The sequence below is a fragment of the Artemia sp. Qi Xiang Cuo genome, chromosome 10 (assembly GCF_049724085.1).
Source record: "Artemia sp. Qi Xiang Cuo chromosome 10, ASM4972408v1, whole genome shotgun sequence".
Lineage (NCBI taxonomy): Eukaryota > Metazoa > Arthropoda > Branchiopoda > Anostraca > Artemiidae > Artemia > Artemia sp. Qi Xiang Cuo.
Window position 1 is genome coordinate 73,201,606 of NC_142803.1, and position 22,919 is coordinate 73,224,524.

The window sequence follows — 22,919 nt, forward strand, 5'->3', positions numbered from 1 at the left end:
AAAAAATATATCCCTAAAGTTTACCGAACTTTGACATCTACTCAGAAAATGGTCCATCCCATCCCCAAACTCCCCACAGAGGGGGCAGGCACGTCTACTTCCCGAGCCATCCTCATCATAAGACTCCTAGTATCCTTTACATAGTATGCTTTACCTAGTATCCTTACTTACTCCTAGTATCCTTTACATAGTATGCAATTTACCCGCGCCTGCAACCAGCACTTAAGGGTTCTCCACGGTAGATTCAGTTTCAAATGAAACTCCTCTCCAAACACTCCTTTAATCGGTCTATAAAAAACGCAGGCTACAAGACTTTTCCAGATCCGTTAGCCAAACCTGAAACCTGATTATGACTTCTTTTTTATACTGATTTCAAACACCAAACAAAATTCAAACGAAAACTTTTCAATTTTAAATTTAAGCAAAATTTAAGCGAAAACATTTATCGTTTTTTTTAAAGTCAATAAAACCGATGAAAGAAAATACCAACAATTACAACGAGCGATATATAACCTTAACTTCTTTACTTGTTCTAATATGAATACATCACATGGTAAACATCAACTGAACTTCAAACATCAACTGAACCGGTTAAGATCAAACTGAAACATCACATGGTAAAGCTATTTATGCACACCATCCAGTATAGCATAACCAGTTTTAACGAAAATCTTACCCAAAACGTTTTCATTGAGAGCTCTTGTCTTTTTGGTATCATCAACCTGAGAATTAGAATCAGAAGATTTTCTCTTCCTCGTAATCCGGACATTTACATCTTTCTTAGGCTGTTGATAGCCCCAGAAAGGCTCAAAGTTCTTCACCTGCAAAGAAAATTAACATTCAACAATATAGTTCTTATTTTTCAGGGTCCATTAGCATTTCATCACCCCTAAAGGTTGTACCTGACGTTTCACATTTCTGAAACTTTTTGATTTTACATATTCTGCTTCTTTCTTTCTTTCTTTTAGATTCATCCTTTTCCGGCACCGACGACGAATTCTTGGATAAAGGCGAAATATGTGAACAAATAAGCCTTGGATAACTACAGAAATTCTTGAAGCGTCAGATTTAAGAAATCAAGTGTATAGTAAATGTGTCAAGAAATTTGAAGAGTTTAAAATAATACGCAATAAAGTGAACTCAATGAGAAGGAAAGCTAAAAAAGAATATTTTGCTAACCAACTGAGTTTAAATAAGGATAATGCGAGAGGAACTTGGAAGGTTATAAATGACCTATTGGGAAAGAGGAAAGAAGTTCCACCCAATTCACTGCTGATTCAAGGAGAAGCAGTGAGTGATGAAACGATTATTACTAATAAATTTGCTGAGTTCTTTTCAAGTATTGGTCAAAATGGTCAGGCGGAAGGGTTAGTGAATTTTAATAATGATTCCTTGGATGACGAATTTTTGGATGAAAGAGGAATTGGAAATGAAATTGAATTTCAACCGTGTACTGGAGATGAAATTCTGAAGGTTGTGAAAACAATCAAATCTAATTCAGCAGGAGCAGATGGAATTAACTTGAAGGTTTTTAAATAAGTGATGAGTTATTTCATACCATGTCTCGTCCACATGATCGATCTGTCCCTGGAAACTGGGGTATTTTCCGAAGCGTTTAAAAGAGCAAAAGTCACCCCCCTCCAAAAAAGTGGGTTTAAGCTAGATATAGAAAATTATAGAGCTATATCAATCCTTCCCCTGTTTTCAAAAATATTTGAAAAAATTGTGCATAAAAGGCTATATGATTACCTTACGAAAACAGGGATGTTAAGTGAAACTCAGTTCGGCTTTAGGAACGGTCACTCGACGTCGGACGCCGTACATTCTCTCTGTGATATTGTAAATAAATGCTTTGAACGCGGTGAAATCCTTTTGACTGTTTTTATTGATTTTAGAAAGGCGTTTGATACAGTGGATTTTAAAATTTTACTCAAATGTTGACAGTCCCTTGGAGTTTGGGGTAATTATCTGAAATGGTTTGATAGTTTTTTAAGTAGAAGATCTATTCAAGTTGTTTTAAATGATGTATTTTCTTCTCCCTATCAATTTAAGTGTGGTGTACCTCAGGGATCTGTCTTGGGACCACTTCTGAACCTTGTGTATGTTGATTCAATGCGTTTTTATTTACCGGAGTGTTTTATCATGACTTTCGCGGGTGATACTGCTTAAACTATGTCTATTCGAATGAATGATGATCTATTGTTGAAAGTAAATAGGGTTTTAAAGTCATTTTATGTATTTACAAGTTTGAGCCTTTTGTCAGTGAATGTTAAAAAAAAACTAATTTTATGATTTTTAGGAGAGTTGGTAAGCCATCGAGTGTTGATGGAGAGATATTTTTTAATGGTAAGCCTTTGTCACAGGTGCATGAGGTGCGTTACTTGGGCTTCCAGCTTGATTGTAATTTGTCTTGGAAGCACCATAGTGATCTTGTTGCAGCTAAAGTTGCTAGAGGTCTGGGAATTTTGCGTCGTTTGAAGCATTTTTTACCATTGTCGGTTCCTTTATTATTGTATCATAGTATTGTTGCGCTTTATATTTCTTATGGTTGTCTCATTTGGTCTAGCAATTTTTACACAAATTTCAAAAGAGTGCAGATTTTACAAAACAAAACAGTACGTCTTCTTGGGAATTATATAGAAAATGTGAATGATACCGCGTCATGTTTTAAAGAATTAAGTGTGCTTAGCATTGGTCAGATTCGCGATTACCAAGCTGCTATTTTTGCCTATAGATATTGGAATGATGTATGCCCTCCAGTTTTTACAATTTTTTTCGCGTAAATAGTCACTCCACAGGTATGCAACTAGAGAGGCGGAAAATTTTACGGTTGAGTATAGAGACATCACACGTGCAGGTTTTGGAATTCGGTATTTGGCTCCGGCTATTTGGAATGATATCCAAGTTGGCGTTCGCGAAGCTGAACACATTGGGTCGTTTAAAGTAAAAATAAAAAAACATTTATTGGGAGTGGGGATATAATTTTTTTTTATTTTAATTTTTATTCTTAATGTCTCATTTTTTTTTTCTTTTTTTTTTCTTTTCTTCATAGATTTTGGCTTTATTGGTTAATTGAGAGAGAGTGTGCAGGTCTTATTTTTTAAAATTAATTTTGTAATTGGATGAGAATCAGAGGGTTGCAGCCGTCCTTCATCAGGCTTTTAGAGCCTTCCCCGGGTGGTTGCTTGTATGTAGTTTATTTTGTAATTTGTAGTAAATAAAGCAAGTCAAGTCTTCTTCTTCCTACTTTTTTTTTTAGACAAAAAGGGTTTTATTAAAAAAAATAAAACACATTAACAACAAAACCCGAAGTTTATTAAACTTGTATGGGCAGACATCACCCTTTACAAAACCCTACATACACAATTACTACCAGCCATCCTTAGCCCCCCCCCCCAAAAAAAAAGGGCAAAAAATAATAATAAGAAGATAAATAAATAAAAATAGACGAAATAAATTAATTTCTAAAGATTTCACGACCTAATTGGATACCGAAGACACAAAACTAAAAATCATTCTTCTATTCTACCTCCTCGTTGCCCTCTCCAAAAAAAAGTGTCACAATAACTTGAGAGAAAATTCGCCCAGCAAGGATTAAAACTCATATGTAGACAAACACTGTCCTTTTAATTTACTGCGAAATTCATTTGGCTCATCAATTGTTGAAATTGCCTGAGTTTATGGTCCCCACACCCGAGGGCCAACATGTCTTATGGAAAAAACGGATCGCTTTGTAATAACCTGAGGTCGCCGAACTAGCTTTGATGCTCTAGTCGAGTAGTTATGAAAATTAACACCACTTGTAAACATTTCCCTAAAACACTCAGGTATTAACGCGTGTGTATATTTAAACATAAAAAGAGCATTATAAAAACGCAATAATCCAGCAATCGGTTATATATTTACTTGAGTATATCCATGTCTAACCGGCATATTATGATTATCTCCAGTTTAAACACGTAGGGCATTATTTTGTAAGCTTCTACGGGGATGAAGGTGAGTTAAAAACGTACTTGACCACACAAGACAACTATATAGAAGGTATGGGTGAACAAAAGAAAAATAAAGCAATCTCATAATATCTTTCGGAAAAAAGTGCTCCAGTTTCCTCATCATCCCAACATTTCTTGCAACCTTGCCACTAACACATGAAATGTGCTCTTTGAAGTTACGGCACTCATCAACAATCACCCCTAGATACTTTGTCGAAACTTCCCGAGGCAGAATATTTCCACCGAACTGTATTTTGTCAATCCAAGGGTAGTAATTGATACTTCTCCCATACATTACAAAATGGGATTTTGCATGGTTTAGCTGAAGTCTGTTAACCCTCATCCATTTTTCAATGTTTAACATGCCAGTTTGAAGATTCTGTGTAAGCATTTCCCCTGTTTTTGCAGCAACAGTTAGATGCGTGTCCTCAGCAAAATAAGGCAAAATAGATTTTGATGCTCCCGTATCACTACATTTTAAATCAAAAGACAGTCCATTGATAACATAACATACTGGGCATATACCTCTTGTTTTCACAAGATTTTCTTTGTTGTTTTGAAATACCAAAACTGTTTGTTAAGCTCTTCGCAGAGGAAGGATCAGAAGGGCAATATATGTTCAACTACACTTTTCTCCTCTTAATCTGCATTTGCCTCTTGATCCTCCTGATCAACATTGCCCTAATGACCCTAATGATCCCTCTTTTGAGAACATAATAGGAAGCAGTTTTTGGCAACTAATGGCCCTAATGATCCCTCCTTTGAGAAAAAATTAGGAAGAAGTATTTCTATTGTCCAAATGATCCCTCCTTTGAGAACAAATTAGGAAGCAGTTTTTGGAAACTAATGGTCTTAATGATCCTTCCGTTGAGAAAATATTAGGAAGTAGTTTTTAGCAGATCATTCCCCAAATAATCCCTCCTTTGAGAAAAAATAAGGAAACAGTTTTATTTTTTAGAAACTATTTGCCCTGATACCCTAGCTATCCCTCTTTTGAGGAAAAATTAGATAGCAGTTTTTTGCCCTAATGGTCCCTCCTTTGAGAACATATTAGGAAGCAGTTTTTAGCAACTTTCTCAGAAGTCTAAAAATGGCAGATTAAACAAAGAAAAAAACAGATGAAAACAAAAATACCTAACGGCCAGAATTTACATACGTTCGTAAATTCGTATACATTTTTCTTTATTTCCACATTTCAAAATGCCAGGGAACTTAAATCCCCTTGACTATAAATTCCCAAGTAATGATAATTTCTTAAACCACATTGGCCTGACATCACATATTTCGAGAGGACAAAAGAGGATAACTCGCTTTTATGGTTGTTAGGTATTTGGTTTTAATTCTTTTAATTTTTGGCTTTTATTGAATTTTATTCATCTTTTAAATTTTTGGTTTTTTCTTTGGTTTTTGGTTCATTTCACATTGACTTTCCGCGTTTGTTTTTGGATACATTATTTCGTTTCGCGCTGAAGAAGAGAGGCGTTTTTCCTCTCGAAATATTCGCTTTTTTGTGTTTTTTTCAGTATTTTCATTTGGCCTATAAAAAACCCATAACAATAAAAAGACGAGCCATGTTATTATCCATGACCAATATCGAGTCTACAGTACCCCATTTCTGATCAAGTATTACCTGATTTATAACCTGATCAAGTATTTTCTAAATTTTTCACACCCTTTGCAAAATTCCTCGTTACTTTCTTTCATTTTGCAAGAAAATACAACTGAAAAACAATAAAATATTATGTTGAGATATTAGCAATTAAGTAACTTATTAGTGTATGATTTTGATAGAAGAATTTTAATGCATAAAAACTGTTTTTATGTTTAAAATTCTCCAAGGCATTAAATTCTAGTTTTCTTTGTTTTGATGTACGCATCCAAGGCATTCATTATTTTTCCCTCTTTCTTTTAAGTCCACCAGACGTCATAATCTAACTTGCTTTAGTAAATTACAAATAAGTATGACAAAGATATAGTCCCTTGACTACCTTCGATCCCTAATGGTAAGTTTGCACATTACAAAACAGTGTAACAACCTGAACAACCTGAAGAGTTGTTTGCTTAGTCTAAAAAAATGACTGTTAATGTTTTATTCTTCAATGAATGAATAAATTAAGTCTGAATGTCTTGAATCCTGTTGTTTTTTTTTTTTCGTTTTTTATTTGTGTAAACTTTCTTTATCTGAAAAAGGAAAACTTAATTTGCTCGGGGTGGGGACTGCTGAAAACCATCTAATTGTATCAGAACTAAAAAATGCAGTACATAATGGATATATAATGCTGTACATAATGGAGAAACATAATTGGCTTGGGATGGAGACTGCTGAAAACCATCTGATTGTATCAGAACTAAAAAATGCAGTACATAATGGATATATAATGCTGTACATAATGGGGAAACATAATTGGCTTGGGATGGAGACTGCTGAAAACCATCTAATTGTATCAGAAATAAAAAATGCAGTACATAATGGATATATAATGCTGTACATAATGGGGAAACATAATTTGCTTGGGATGGGGATTTTATTTGTGTAAACTTTCTTTATAATTTGCTTGGGATGGGGACTGACATAATTTTCTTGGGATGGGGACTGCTGAAAAACATCTAATTGTATCAGAACTCAAAAATGCAGTACATAATAGGAAATCCCATTCTGATTTGCAGTACCAAGGACAGTAGATCTGATTGTTTGACTTGTTAAAATGAAAACTTCAGCAAGCACACAAATCTTACAAAATACAGAAAATAAGGAATACATAATTAATGAGAAACACTTCCTTATGGAGTTTTTGGCAATAGTTACTAGAAAAATAAGCACTAAACAGCTTAAGGTGTAGCTCCCATTAATGTTGTTTGACTTTGAACGCTGTTAATGCTTAAACTTTAACAGACAAAATGCATTGTCAAACACGACTAATTAGTTTTTCTTTTCACTGTTCAATGTGGCAACGCTGACGAAAATATAATACTATCCTAAAAACTTCATTGTTTCGAAACATACAAGAAAGAAATATCTTAAAATAAAATAAAAGAAAGATCTTAGAAAATTAGTTTTCAGGTATGAATACACCTAAAGATGGGTCTAGGGGATAAGAAATGTTTTTATTTTGATGTCCTTTGGTACTATAAAATATCTTATTATTCTAATGTGAATACTGCACTATTCTAGTGTAAATCCAATTCTCATTTCAGATCTTATGACTATAGTGTGAACACTGAGCCGTTAATTGTGACCACTGCACTGTTATATGGCAAAACCAATTCTGATTCCAGGTCTTACATACATATTTTGAGCATTGTAACGTTTATTATGAGCACTGCAAGACTACAAGGTTCAATAGCAAATCACATTTTGATTTCAAATCTTATGACTATAGTGTGAGCGCTGCACTGTTTATTGTGAGCACACCACCATTCTACAGAAAATCCCATTTTGATTTCAAATCTTATGACTATAGTGTGAGCACTGCACTGTTTACTGTGAGCACACCACCATTCTATGGAAAATAGGATTCTGATTTCAAATCTTATGACTATAGTGTGAGCACTGCACTGTTTATTGTGAGCACACCACCATTCTACAGAAAATCCCATTTTGATTTCAAATCTTATGACTATAGTGTGAGCACTGCACTGTTTATTGTGAGCACACCACCATTCTACAGAAAATCCCATTTTGATTTCAAATCTTATGACTATAGTGTGAGCACTCCACTGTTTATTGTGAGCACACCACCATTCTACAGAAAATCCCATTTTGATTTCAAATCTTATGACTATAGTGCGAGCACTGCACTGTTTATTGTGAGCACACCACCATTCTACGGAAAATACCATTTTGATTTCAAATCTTATGACTATAGTGTGAGCACTGCACTGTTTATTGTGATCACACCACCATTCTACGGAAAATAGGATTCTGATTTCAAATCTTATGACTATAGTGTGAGCACTGCACTGTTTATTGTGAGCATACCACCATTCTACAGAAAATCCCATTTTGATTTCAAATCTTATGACTATAGTGTGAGCACTGCACTGTTTATTGCGAGCACACCACCATTCTACAGAAAATCCCATTTTAATTTCAAATCTTATGACTATAGTGTGAGCACTGCACTGTTTATTGTGAGCACACCACCATTCTACAGAAAATCCCATTTTGATTTCAAATCTTATGACTATAGGGTGAGCACTGCACTGTTTATTGTGAGCACACCACCATTCTACGGAAAATACCATTCTGATTTCAGATATTACAAACATATTTTGAGCATTCTAACGTTTATTATGAGCACTGCAAGACTGCAGGGTTCAGTAGCAAGTCCCACTTTGAGTTCAAATCTTATAACTATAGTGTGAGCACTGCACTGTTTATTGTGAGCACACCACCATTCTACATAAAATACCATTATGATTTCAAATCTTATGACTATAGTGTGAGCACTCCACTGTTTATTGTGAGCATACCACCATTCTACATAAAATCCCATTATGATTTCAAATCTTATAACTATAGGGTGAGCACTCCACTGTTTATTGTGAGCACACCACCATTCGACAGTAAATCCCATTTTGATTTCAAATCTTATGACTATAGTGTGAGCACTGCACTGTTTATTGTGAGCACACCACCATTCTACAGAAAATCCCATTTTGATTTCAAATCTTATGACTATAGTGTGAGCAATGCACTGTTTATTGTGAGCATACAACCATTCTACATAAAATCCCATTTTGATTTCAAATCTTATGACTATAGTGTGAGCACTGCACTGTTTATTGTGAGCACACCACCATTCTACAGAAAATCCCATTTTGATTTCAAATCTTATAACTATAGTGTGAGCACTGCACTGTTTATTGTGAGCACACCACCATTCGACAGGAAATCCCATTTTGATTTCAAATCTTATGACTATAGTGTGAGCACTGCACTGTTTATTGTGAGCACACCACCATTCTACAGAAAATCCCATTTTGATTTCAAATCTTATGACTATAGGGTGAGCACTGCACTGTTTATTGTGAGCACACCACCATTCTACGGAAAATACCATTCTGATTTCAGATATTACAAACATATTTTGAGCATTCTAACGTTTATTATGAGCACTGCAAGACTGCAGGGTTCAGTAGAAAGTCCCACTTTGAGTTCAAATCTTATAACTATAGTGTGAGCACTGCACTGTTTATTGTGAGCACACCACAATTGTACAGAAAATCTCATTTTGATTTCAAATCTTATGACTATAGTGTGAGCACTGCACTGTTTATTGTGAGCACACCACCATTCTACAGAAAATCCCATTTTGATTTCAAATCTTATGACTATAGTGTGAGCACTGCACTGTTTATTGTGAGCACACCACCATTCGACAGGAAATCCCATTTTGATTTCAAATCTTATGACTATAGTGTGAGCACTGCACTGTTTATTGAGAGCACACCACCATTCGACAGAAAATCCCATTTTGATTTCAAATCTTATGACTATAGTGTGAGCACTGCACTGTTTATTGTGAGCACACCACCATTCTACAGAAAATCCCATTTTGATTTCAAATCTTATGACTATAGTGTGAGCACTGCACTGGTTATTGTGAGCACACCACCATTCTACAGTAAATCCCATTTTGATTTCAAATCTTATCACTATAGTGTGAGCACTGCACTGTTTATTGTGAGCACACCACCATTCGACAGGAAATCCCATTTTGATTTCAAATCTTATGACTATAGTGTGAGCACTGCACTGTTTATTGTGAGCACACCACCATTCTACAGACAATCCCATTTTGATTTCAAATCTTATGACTATAGTGTGAGCACTGCACTGTTTATTGTGAGCACACCACCATTCTACATAAAATCACAATTTGATTTCAAATCTTATGACTATAGTGTGAGCACTGCACTGTTTATTGTGAGCACACCACCATTCGACAGAAAATCCCATTTTGATTTCAAATCTTATGACTATAGTGTGAGCACTGCACTGTTTATTGTGAGCACACCACCATTCTACAGAAAATCCCATTTTGATTTCAAATCTTATGACTATAGTGTGAGCAATGCACTGTTTATTGTGAGCACACCACCATTCTACAGAAAATCCCATTTTGATTTCAAATCTTATAACTATAGTGTGAGCACTGCACTGTTTATTGTGAGCACACCATCATTCTACAGAAAATCCCATTTTGATTTCAAATCTTATGACTATAGTGTGAGCACTGCACTGTTTATTGTGAGCACACAGCCATTCTACAGAAAATACCATTTTGATTTCAAATCTTATGACTATAGTGTGAGCACTGCACTGTTTATTGTGAGCACACCACCATTCTACAGAAAATCACATTTTGATTTCAAATCTTATGACTATAGTGTGAGCACTGCACTGTTTATTGTGAGCACACCACCATTCTACATAAAATCCCATTTTGATTTCAAATCTTATGACTATAGAGTGAGCACTGCACTGTTTATTGTGAGCACACCACCATTCTACAGAATATCCCATTTTGTTTTCAAATCTTATAACTATAGTGTGAGCAATGCACTGTTTATTGCGAGCACACCACCATTCTACAGAAAATCCCATTTTAATTTCAAATCTTATGACTATAGTGTGAGCACTGCACTGTTTATTGTGAGCACATCACCATTCTACGGAAAATCCCCTTCTGATTTCAGATATTACGACTACGGAGAAAGCACTGTACTGTTTACTGTGAACGTTCCACTGGTTTATGGTAAATCCCATTCTGATTTCAGATAACAAGCCTCGAGCCTTACCACCGCAATCTAAAAATGGCCTGTTTTCGTCAGCCTTGAAATAACTACACCGTCTGTTCTTTTCGAGCATTTGTCAAGATGAAAAAAAGTCATGGGCAAAGCAAAAGAGGACTTTTTAGGAAGAAATGCTAGTAATGGGGTTTTATCCTGAGGCTCTAAAGAGATTATAGGTGTCCACCGTGGTGATTCGAATGGTAAAATTTTCATTTCGATCCACTGCCATTTTAGAGGGGTTTCAAGCTCTCTTTCAAAGTTGTTTCTTTTTGCAATAGACTGTTACTATTAAAATAATCTTGTGTCCCCCATCCTTCATTTAAAAGAGGGAATGATGAACAAGAATAATAAGAAACTTAAATGTTTCATTTTTCAGTAATTCTAGATGGAATCTATGTAACTACAAAAATAGTTAATTTTGTGGTGGGTATCTGCCATCTTTTTTTTTCTGTCTTTTTTTTGAGAATCAGCTATTATTTATTTTAGAACAAGATAGAGTATGTAAGAATAAATATATACAAATTACATATAGCTAAGTAGCAAAGGTGGGGTATTTCTACAAAATTACAATATAGAATATTGTGATATTCTTTCACTTTCTAATCTGATAAAGATAGGGGACTTTTAATTAGCACTGAAAAATTTCAATATTTTTCCATTAATATTAAGAACCAATTTGAATTGGTTTCCGATACAAAAAACAAAATTTCAAATAATAGCAGCTTAAGAAATGAAGAAATGCTAGTAATGGGGTTATATCCTGAGGTCTGTTTCAATTACAGCCACTAATCCTGAACAGCTTCGCCCAATCGTTAGATAAACCATGGGATGGCTCATTCTTTATTCATTTTATGGAAATAAAGCGAAAATTCGATCAAAGAGAATTAATCCAAGTGGAAATCAAATTATTTTCTGCGAATGAAAAATATGGAAAAAAATGTCTATGCAAATATAAGGCCATTGCATGTCCTTAAACCAAACTTCAAATAATAACCCCTTAAAGCTTTGGCTTTGTGAATCTTGATGGTCCTTGTTAAATCTCTTTCTAATCTGCTTGTACACAAAACGCCTTTCTATTAGCACTGAAGAATGTCAATATATTCCCATTAATGTTAAAGACCAAATTGAATTAATTTCCAATGCGGAAAACGAAAAAAACAATTTCAAATAATATCCCCTGTAAGGTTTGGGTTTGTGAATCGTGATGTTCCATATTCATTGCGAGCATTGTGATGTAAATTCACAGTGCACACTGTGATGTAAATTCCATATCGATTAGAATGTGAAAAAATATGGACCATCAAGACTACGCGATTTTCTAATCTGATAAAGACCTGTCTATTGGCACAGAAAAATTTCAGTATTTTTCCATTAATGTTAAGAACCGATTTGAATTGGTTTCCGATACAGAAAACAAAATTTCAGATGATAGCCGCTTAAAGTCCATGTTCTTTCACTTTCTAATCTAATAAATATAGGGGCCTTTCTATAAGCATTGAAAAATCTCAGTATTTTCCCATCACTGTTAATGACTGAATTGAATTAATTTCCAATGCCAAAAAACAGATTATAAATAATAGCAGCTTAAAGTCTTGGGTTTGTGAATTGTGATGGTCAATATTCTTCACTTTCTAATCTGATAAAGATAGGAGACTTTTAATTAGCACTGAAAAATTTCAATATTTTTCCATTAATATTAAGAACCAATTTGAATTGGTTTCCGATACAGAAAACAAAATTTCAAATAATAGCAGCTTAAGGTTTTTGGTTAATGAATCATGATGTGTTCTTCCAGTTTCTAATCTGATAAAGATAGGGGCCTTTCTATAAGCAGTGAAAAATCTCAGTATTTTTCCATCAATGTTAATGACTGAACTAAATTAACTTCCAATACAGAAAACCAAATTATAAATAATTGTAGCTTACAGTTCCGGGTTTGTAAATTGTGATGGTCTATATTCTTTCACTTTCTAATATGATAAAGATAGGCAACTTTCAATTAGCACTGAAAAATTTTAATATTTTTCCATTAATGAGAAGGACCGAATTAAATTAATTTCCAATACAAAAAATCAAATTATAAATAATTGCAGCTTAAAGTTTTGGGTTTGTGAATTGTGATGGTCCATATTTTTCCACTTCCTAATCTGATAAAGATAGGGCCTTCCTATTAGCACTGAAAAATTTCAATATTTTTCCATTAATGATATAGATCGATTTGAATTAATTTCCAATACAGAAAAACAAATTATAAATAATATCTGCTTAAAGTTTTGGGTTTGTGAATTGTGATGGTCCATATTCTTCCACTTCCTAATCTGATAAAGATAGGGCCTTCCTATTAGCACCGAAAAATTTCAATATTTTTCAATTAATGATATAGATCGATTTGAATTAATTTCCAATACAGAAAAACAAATTATAAATAATAGCTGCTTAAAGTTTTGGGGTTTGTGAGTTGTGATGGTTCATATTCTTGTACTTTCTAATCTGATAAAGATAGGGGCCTTTCTATCAGCACTGAAAAATTTCAATATTAATTTCCAATACAGAAAACCAAATTTCAAATAGTAGCAGCTTACTTTTCAGTTAATGAATCATGATGGTCCATGTTCTTTTACTTCCTAATCTTATAAGGATAGTGGCCTTTCTATAAAGATTAAAAAACCTCAGTATTTTCACATCAATGTCAATGACTGAACAAAATTAATTTCCAATACAGAAAATCAAAATTAAAATGACTGCAGCTTAAAGTTTTTGGTTTGTGAATTGTGATGGTCCATATTCATTTACTTCCTGATCTGATAAAGATAGGGACCGTTCTATTAGCACTGAAACATTTCAATATTTTTCAATTATTGGTAAGGACCAATTTGAATTAATTTCCAATACAGAAAACCAAGTTATAAATAATAGCAGTTTAAAGTTTTGGGTTTGTGATGGTTCATATTCATCCACTTCCTAATCTGATAAAGATAGGGGTCTTTCTATTTCGCTGGAAAATTTCAATATTTTTCCATTAATGGTAAGGACCGAATTTTAATTAATTTCCAATACAGAAAACCAAGTTACAGAAAACCATAAATAATAACAGTTTAAAGTTTTGGGTTTGTGAATTGTGATGGTCCATATTCATTAACTTTCTAATCTGAAAGTAACTTTCTATTCTTTCTATTCTTAAAAATTTCAATACTTTTCCATTAATGTTAAGGACCGAATTCAATTAATTTCCGAAAAGGAATACCAAATTTGAAATAATAGCAGCTAGTTTTGGGTTTGTGAATTGTGATCGTCTATTTTCTTTCACTTTCTAATCTGATAAAGATAGGGGCCTTTCTATAAGCATTGAAAAATCACAGTATTCCATCAATGTTAATGACTAAATTGAATTAATTTGCAGTAGAAATATTTCATTTCTGGTTCCTAATGCTCCTGTTCACGGGGTATACTTCAGTTTATACTTTGGCCTGAGATAGAAAGACGGTGATAATTTTACATATTAAAGAAAACATAGTAAGGTATTTGAACCAAAAATAGAGCTACGAGGTGAATATCGTCATAAAAATGTAGGCTATTTTTTTAATATGGTTGCCTTCAAACATTGTTCTTTACGAATTCGTGATTTTTCTTCAATTCCTCTTTATTATTTCTAATTATTCCTGTTTATTAATTCTTTCTTTGTTTTCCAATTTATTTCACTACCACTGAACTAGTCTCGAGAATTTAATTAGTGAGCCATCGAAAATAGCTAAGATTAAAATTAATAATTTTTTGAGTAAATTTAAAAATATTCTCTCAATGTATAATGTTTCACCCACCTATTTTCCAGAATGTAACAACCGCTTTAATTTTTCGGCTTTTTTAACAGCTTTACATTTTTCGTTAGATGGATTCCTAAACCTATTTTCTACACATTTTCTATTTTCTAGACTTTTTTTTTACTTTCTATCTTCTTAACTCCTCTAGACATACTTTCTACTTTGTAACTTTTCTAGACCTTTTCTACTTTCTAACTTTGTAATTTTTCTAGACATTTTCTACTTTCTAACTTTTCTAGACCTACTTTCTAAACCTTTTCTACTTTCTCACTTTCTAACACTTCTAGATCTATTCTACTTTCTAACTTTTCAAGACCTTTTCTACTTTCTAACTCTTCTAAACCTTTTCTACTTTCTAACTTTTCTAAACCTATTTTCTAAACCTTTTCTACTTTCTAACGTTTCTAGACCTTTTCTACTTTCTAACTCTTCTAGACCTTTTCTACTTTCGAATTTTTCTAGATTTACTTTCCACACCTTTTTATTTTCTAACTTTTCAAGACCCACTTTCTAGACATTTTCTACTTTTTAACTCTTCTAGACCTACTTTCTAGACCTTTTCTACTTTCTAACTTTTCTAGACCTTAACTACTTTCTAACTATTCTAGACCTATTTTCTAGACCTTTTCTACTTTTTTACTTTTCTAGACCTACTTTGCTGGGATTTTTTGGAGTTTTTTTCTGTGAGTTGCTGCTTTGTTCAATTTGAGTGTTTTTGTAATGTTATTTCCTTGTTCTTTATACTCCACGATTTTGAAGGAAATAAATACATAAACAAATAAGCACTGGATTTTAGCTGGAGCAAATAATAAAGATTCAAATTTTGACGCTTCTCCAGTCAATATAACAAGAAAGAAAGCAATTCTTAGCCCATCTAGCTGACTATTCTCAATCATTGCTGCTTGAGAATTGTCTTTACGTATCGTCGGGTGGGGTGTCTGCTGTGGCGTGGCAATAATTAATTTTATGTCTATTATTTTTTTTCCTATGTCAGGTCTTTCATTTTCATTTCTCTCATCTTTCATTTCATTCATTTCTTCCTTTGCTAGTTATTTGTCCGTGCAAAACGCGCTTATCTCTATGCCAGATATTTGTATATTTAGAAGGTTATGTACACAAGATTGAAAAATAAATGAACCTGAACCTGGGCAGTTTCATTGGAAAAATTAGAAAAAACGACAAAATTTCCCCCATCCCTAGGTTTTGAAAAATAAACTTTTACCATCATCCCTATTTTCCGCGAAATGATAATAGCCCCTCTCCCGTTCTCTTCAAATTAAAATTACCTTCCAGGGATCAAGACGGGATCTCTCTCTTTCAGCTTCTGCTTTCTGCTTCTGTCGACTCTCTGCTGTAAGTTCACCCTCAGCCAACCTTTCACGCCATTTCATGCAAGCACGTGTGAAAAATTCATTAGTCAATGACGTCCCACTTATCCTGTAATTTAAAATAATCTGAAATTAAAATTTTGTTAAGCAATTAAGAAATATTTCGAATATGTATATTTTTTGGTTTTTTAAATAAAAGTATAAAATCAGTTTTGCCATCAACTGAATCTCCATTCTGCTAAAATTTTTCGAAGAAATGTACATTTCAGTACGTTACAATTAAACATATATCCGGAATCTCCATTCTGCTAAAATATTTCAGCAGAATCTCCATTCTGCTGAACATATTATCATATTTCTTGCTGAACCATTATGCTGTACCATTCTGAAAAACCTATTTCAGCAGAATCTGAATTCTGCTGAAACATTTAAAAGAAATGTACATTTAAGTATAGCACAATTAAACATATATTTTAAAATTACTATAGGCTATATAACATCTCTTGGTATTTTAATAAAATCCTAAAATCGGTCTTGCCATCAACTGAATCTCCACTCTGCTGAAATTTTTTGAAGAAATGTACATTTCAGTATGGTACAATTAAACATATATCCAGAATCTCCATTCTGCGGAACATATTATCATATTTCTTGCTGAACCATTATGCTGAACCAGAATGGTTCAGCAGTACCATTCTGCTGAACCATTCTGAAAAACATATTTCAGCAGAATCTCAATTCTGCAGAAATATTTAAAAGAAATGTACATTTAAGTACAGTACAATTAAACATATATTTTTAAAATTACAATATATATCTATATTGTAACATGTATTACAATACATATTAAATGTTTTTGTACATGTTTGTACACGTTGTTTTTTTTTACATGTTAGGCATGTTTTTTAAGTAAGTACCGTTTTGGAATTAAAAAAAGACGTGCAAAGATATCGCAATAATTTGATTTTTACATGAAAGCTTGTACCTTAATCTACTTTTCTACATAATTTCCGTTAATACTGAGACACTTGTCAAAACGTGGCACCGGTTTTTGAATAGCCTCCTCATAAAATTCTGCCGCCTGACTTGTTAACCACTGTATCACAACTGTTTTGACTTCGTTATCGTCTTGAAGACGCTGACCACCCAGGTTCTTCAAGTGCAGGAACACATGGTAGTCACTGGGCGCCAGATCAGGGCTGTATGGAGAATGATCTAGTTTTCCATTTAAAAGATTTGATGAGATCTTTGGTCCGATTAGCCACATGTGGACGGGCATTGTCATGCAGCAAAACGATACTCTTACTCAGCTTGCCATGTCTTTTTTTCTGGATTGCACGACGCAGATTGTTTAATGTCTCACAATAAGACGCTACATTGATTGTCTCATTACGAGGCAGAAACTACACTAGCAATACTCCTTTTTTGTCCCAAAAAACTGTGCACATGATTTTCCTGTCAGAAAATGTTTGCTTAAACTTCACTTTTTTGGGTGATGATGAATGTCGCTATTCCATGGATTGTTGTTTTAATTCTGGCGTGACAGCCACCCATGTTTCGTCACCAGTAACAATTTGGTCTAAAAAATCTTCACCTTCATTATGGTACCGCTCAAGGAAAGTCAATGCACTGCCTAAACGTTGGGTTTTGTGCAAATCCGTCAACATTTTTGGAACCCAACGTGAACACAATTTCCGGTAATCCACGTTCTCAGTCACAATGACACTACGGGAATATTGAGGAAACCAGTTGCATATTGTTGAAATTGTAAAGCGTCTGTTTTCTCTCACCTTTTCTTCCACTTTCTGCACCAAATCTTCATTAAAGAGACTCTTCATTAAAGACTGAAGGACGCCCACTCCGTTCTTCATCATGCACATTTGTGCGGCCATCTTTAAATGCTCTCACCCATTTCCTTACCATTCCATCACTCATAATGTTAGGTCCGTAAACTTGACAGATCTCACGACGAATATCGATCGGTTTTACGCCTTTAGCACTAAGAAATCCAATAACAGCCCGTACTTCCGATTTGGCGGGACTCACGATTGTCGGAGGCATCTTAGACACTCAGTAAACAACGTATACAATGAAGAATCAGACTGTAATGGCGTCAGTGCGTAGACAAGAGATGTAGATAACCAACGCGCATGCACAGAACGCCAACCGTAGCGCTGCGGCGGCGGAATCGCAAAACGGTACTTACTTAAAAAACATGCCTAAAACATATATATATATATATATATATAAATATATATATATATATATATATATATATATATATATATATATATATATATATATATATATATATATATATATTTATATATATATATATATATATATATATATATATATATATATATATATATATATATATATATATATATATATATATATATATATATAGCAGAATCTCAATTCTGCAGAAATATTTAAAAGAAATGTACATTTAAGTACAGTACAGTACATATATATATATATATATATATATATATATATATATATATATATATATATATATATATATATATATATATATATATATATATATATATATATATATATATATATATATATATAAATATATAATATATATATATATTTTACATATATAATATATAGGGGAGACCAGGGCAATATGGACAATTGGGTAATATGGACACTCCACTCCTATGCACTCGAGGTGACTCTAGATTAAAGTTCATTATAGCCAAAATAGGCAGCGTTAATGGGTAGAGACACGTGGTAAATGACTGATGTCGTTTGCATTACGCATTCATTTTATTACGCATTACGCATTCAATTTTACGCATTCAATTTAAATATTACGCATTCAAATTTATGTGCATAAATTTTGAATTTTCAAAGGTGAAGTAAATTTCTTTATTTTCACTGAATTAATATTTTCAGCAAGTAGTATTTAGTTTCACAATGTAGTTCAAGAGAGCACTATTTAGGCTAGGCGTTAGATACTTATGAATTGAAGTGGTACTTCGTGGAGAGGACATATTTTTAATTTATTTTATTGTAACTGATTAAGGGGCAATATGGACACCAAAAACCAGGGTAATATGGACTGGAATGTCCATGATGCCCCAATAGCAGCATAATCTACTCCATATGTAGTTTATAATAGATAATTATGTTTCAGATGTCAAGAAATTATCTAAGCAAGTCAACCAAGGGCTTAACAGACGGGTAGACAATTAAAAAAGCTTTGCTAATGATTCGTAGTGGTGTTTCAAAGAAGGAAACATCAAGAAAACTCAACATTCCTCGAGCAAGCCTTATAAGATGGGTAGAACTTTGGAAGGAAGTGCCTTAAATGAACTTGAGAGTATTAAAAGCTGCCAGAGGTATTTAAAGCTGATAAAGGCATTAAAAAAATATTAAGCGGTATTGAAGAAAACAATCTAGCTAATTGTCTGACAAAAGCTAGTACCCTGCACTAGACTCAGCCCAAAACAATATCATATTCTGGCCCATCAGTTTGCAAAAATGAACAAGAAAAAGATTCCGGATAACTGGGAAAATAATACAATTGATGGTTCAGATTGGTTTACGTCCTTTTTGAAAAGAAACCCAAGTGTGTCTATCCGTTCTCCTTAGGCTACAAGCATAGCTCGGGCAACAGCATTCAATCAAACAACGGTCAACGAGTTTTTTGACAATTACTCAGCTGTGTTGAAAAGGAGAAATTTGAAGCTTATACTATATGAAATTAGCATCAAAACGAAGATGAACGTCTACAAGGCAACTGTTCAATCGATCCTGCTGTACGCCTGTGAAACTTGGCCTTTAAAGACCGAAGAAAGACGTTCACTAGAAGTATTCGACCATCGCTGCATGAGACACATACTACGGGTCAGCCAATGTTTTCATATCTCAAAAGCTGAGGTTCGAAGACGTTGTGCCCAGAAGACCCCCCTCTCGGGAATCATAAAAAAACGACTACTGAAATTCTTTGGACACACACTACGACGACCAGCTGGAACTATACCCCGCAATGTCCTCACCTGCGACCCCCTTTCAACTTGGAAACGGAGACCAGGCGGCCAAAGGAAGAATCTCTGGCAGACATTCAAGAATGACCTGGATCCTTGGGGTGGCTTTCGACGACACGGACGTCGTTGGGATAAAAACTGCCTGAACATTGCAGAAGAGGCTGATGGTGACAGATCGTGTTGGACAACGTCAGTCATCCCATCGTCCATTGGTGCCTGGCAGGATGGATCATCGTCTGGTTGCAGCCGAAAGTAAAGTAAAGTAAGTATGCTATATGGAATGTTGAAGAAACTGGTCTTACAACTATGCAGAATCCTAAAAAAGTGTTAGCTCCAAAAGGTGTTAAGCAAGTTGTTCAACTAACATCAGCCGAGAGGGGTGAGCTTGTAACGGTATGTTGAGCAGTTAGTGCTACAGGTGTAGCGATTCCCCCCTTTATGGTCTTTCCGCGTGTTCACATCAAACATCGTATGGTTTCTGGTGCCCCTACTGGCACGAAAGGTGCTGCTTATGTAAGCTGATGGATGACTATTGAAACATTTCCAGACTTTCTTAAACACTTTCAAAAGCACACACGATGTAGTTTTGCCTCAAAAAGTCTTATATGATCATGGACAACCATACAAGCTATATCAGCCCGGAATCAGTAGAATATGCTAAATTCAGTGGAGTTGTGATGCTTACTATCCCGCCACACACAAGTCACAAGCTTCAGCCCCTAGAAAGATCTGTCTTGGGACCATTGAAAGCTCACTACAATAGAGCGGCCGATGCGAGCATGCTTAACCATCCTGGTCAGCTCATCAAGATTGATAATATTGCAGAACAGCTTGGCACTGCTTTTCCATGGGCTTTCGCACCGCAGAATATTCAATCTGGTTTCAGAGTTTCTGGAGTCCATCTCTTAAATCGTGCCATTTTTACGGATGACAAATTCTTTAGTTTCTATGTCTCTGATCGTGTACAACTAGCTACTCCGAGCATTAATCCTCATGAAAACAATTATCTGTCTAGACCAAGCACATCTTTTAATGTATCTTAAGAATCACAAGAATAAACGCCTGTATGCCCAAATATCTCCCTTCAATAGGTTTCTCCTCACCCTAAAGTCAGTGCCAGAAAAAATATTACCAACCGCAAAGGAACGCTGAACGAACGGCAAAAAGCTAATGGAAAGAAAAAAGTTAGAAGTAACAAGGCAAAAATTAGCAAATATATAAATATATATATATATATATATATATATATATATATATATATATATATATATATATATATATATATATATATATATATATATATATATATATATATATATTTTCTTTGGACTAGGTTGAATCTTGTTTTATTAAGCAATTATACAGGTTGTTACCCTTTTTATATAATAATTATCACTGAGCTATGGAAGATAACTTTAGAAAAAAGATTCTTCTTCTTCTTCTATTTAACAGCAGGCGGGCTTTTCAGTATAACTATTTAGCCCTTTTCCTTTTGCTTCACTCTGTGGGCTACAGAGCTACTGGCTTGATTGCCTCATATTTATTAGATATATTCAGATATCTTTCAGCAGATCTTTCGACTCTAGGAGTTCAAATATAAGATGATAGATGTCGATTTCTATGCTCTGTGTGCAGGTACAGTTGGCTAGGCTCTTGGCTGATAGTGTGATTTTGTGGTGTTTGAAGTATTTTAACAGTTTACAAAGCAAGGTATGTTGTGCAGACGTCAGCATATTACATTCAAATAGGCAATGGTCAATTGTTTCATTATTCATGTTACAATGCCTGCAAAGAGGGGACAGGGGAATTGAACCACTTGAATTAGAAAGCTTATATGAGAATGCAAGGAAATTTAGTCCATTTGTTCCAGAACGAATTCTATGATAAATTTTAGAAAGATACTTATTGAGAAAGGGGGGAAGGATAGGATTAATCTTATTAAAATTAATATCTGATAGCCTCCATCGGTAAATATCTCTAATTGGGATTGGTCTCCCACTTGGCTGGTCAACATTTGTAGCATTTTTGCTATATCATCAACCTGATGATTACCTCTTATGCCAGAGTGGATAGGAATGTACTGAAAGTAAGTTTTTATGCCACTTGAAGCAAGACTAACAATAATACTGAGACAATGATAAGTGTCAATGTCCAAATTATATTGAGGAGCTGAGGCCAGCAACTCAAGGCTTGATAAAGAGTCAGAATAGATGATAATATTATTCGAATTTTTAATCAAAGGTTGGTTTTGCTTAAGGTGTTTTTGCCATGATTATGGCATTTAACTCAGTAGACATTATAGATAAATTATTAAATAATCTCTCTCCCAGTGCAATTTTCAGGTGAGGAAGGAAAACACCACTTGCAACTTTCTCATCCATTTTTGACCCATCAACAAATATTTGGAAGTGATTTTTATAGGTAATTGTATTAAGTTCTGCAAATTTTTTCTGGACAAAAGCAATGGGGGTTAAATCTTTATTCCATTTTGAAAATTCAGTATTTATTATGGGAAATGACCAAGTCCATGGAGGGGATTGGGGGAAAGTAGGTGCAATAGACTTTGCTGGTACAGGGAACTTCTTTTGAATATTGGCATACTCATCTGCAATACCTCTATACATGGCTGGATTTCTTAACCAATTATGTAATGTGTGTGAGCTATTTGATTCAATTTTTGTAAGATGTTTTATCAAGAGAAAGCTACGTCTCTCCCTTATTGTTGTTAATCCACTCTCCATAAGCAGAAACTTGGTGCTTGTGGGTTTCCTAAGACCAAATATGAGACGTATTATATCATTTTGTGTTGTTTCAATTTTTTGCATCTGGGTCTTTGCACATGCACCATAGACAATGAGCCCATAGTCAATATGGGGTCTTATATGTGATTTATAAAACTGGAGTAAGGTTTTCTCCTTACAACCCCAGGGTGTGGAAAGAAGTCTTTTTAGTATATTTGCTTTTCTATAACATTTT

The 22,919-nt window shown here is 34.2% G+C and overlaps 1 protein-coding gene across 2 annotated transcripts in view; it reads right to left on the reverse strand.

The window, feature by feature from the left end:
- The window catches only part of Asx (transcriptional regulator additional sex combs), an 89,095-nt gene that overhangs the window by 57,303 nt on the left and 8,873 nt on the right, over positions 1 to 22,919 (reverse strand). For both annotated transcript variants that reach the window (XM_089095708.1, XM_089095707.1), the window contains exons 2-3: positions 15,895 to 16,045; positions 677 to 821 (exon numbers count right to left, since the gene is read on the reverse strand). In XM_089095708.1, the coding sequence (XP_088951834.1) occupies positions 677 to 821; positions 15,895 to 16,045 (296 nt within the window). The remainder of the gene's footprint in view (positions 1 to 676; positions 822 to 15,894; positions 16,046 to 22,919) is intronic.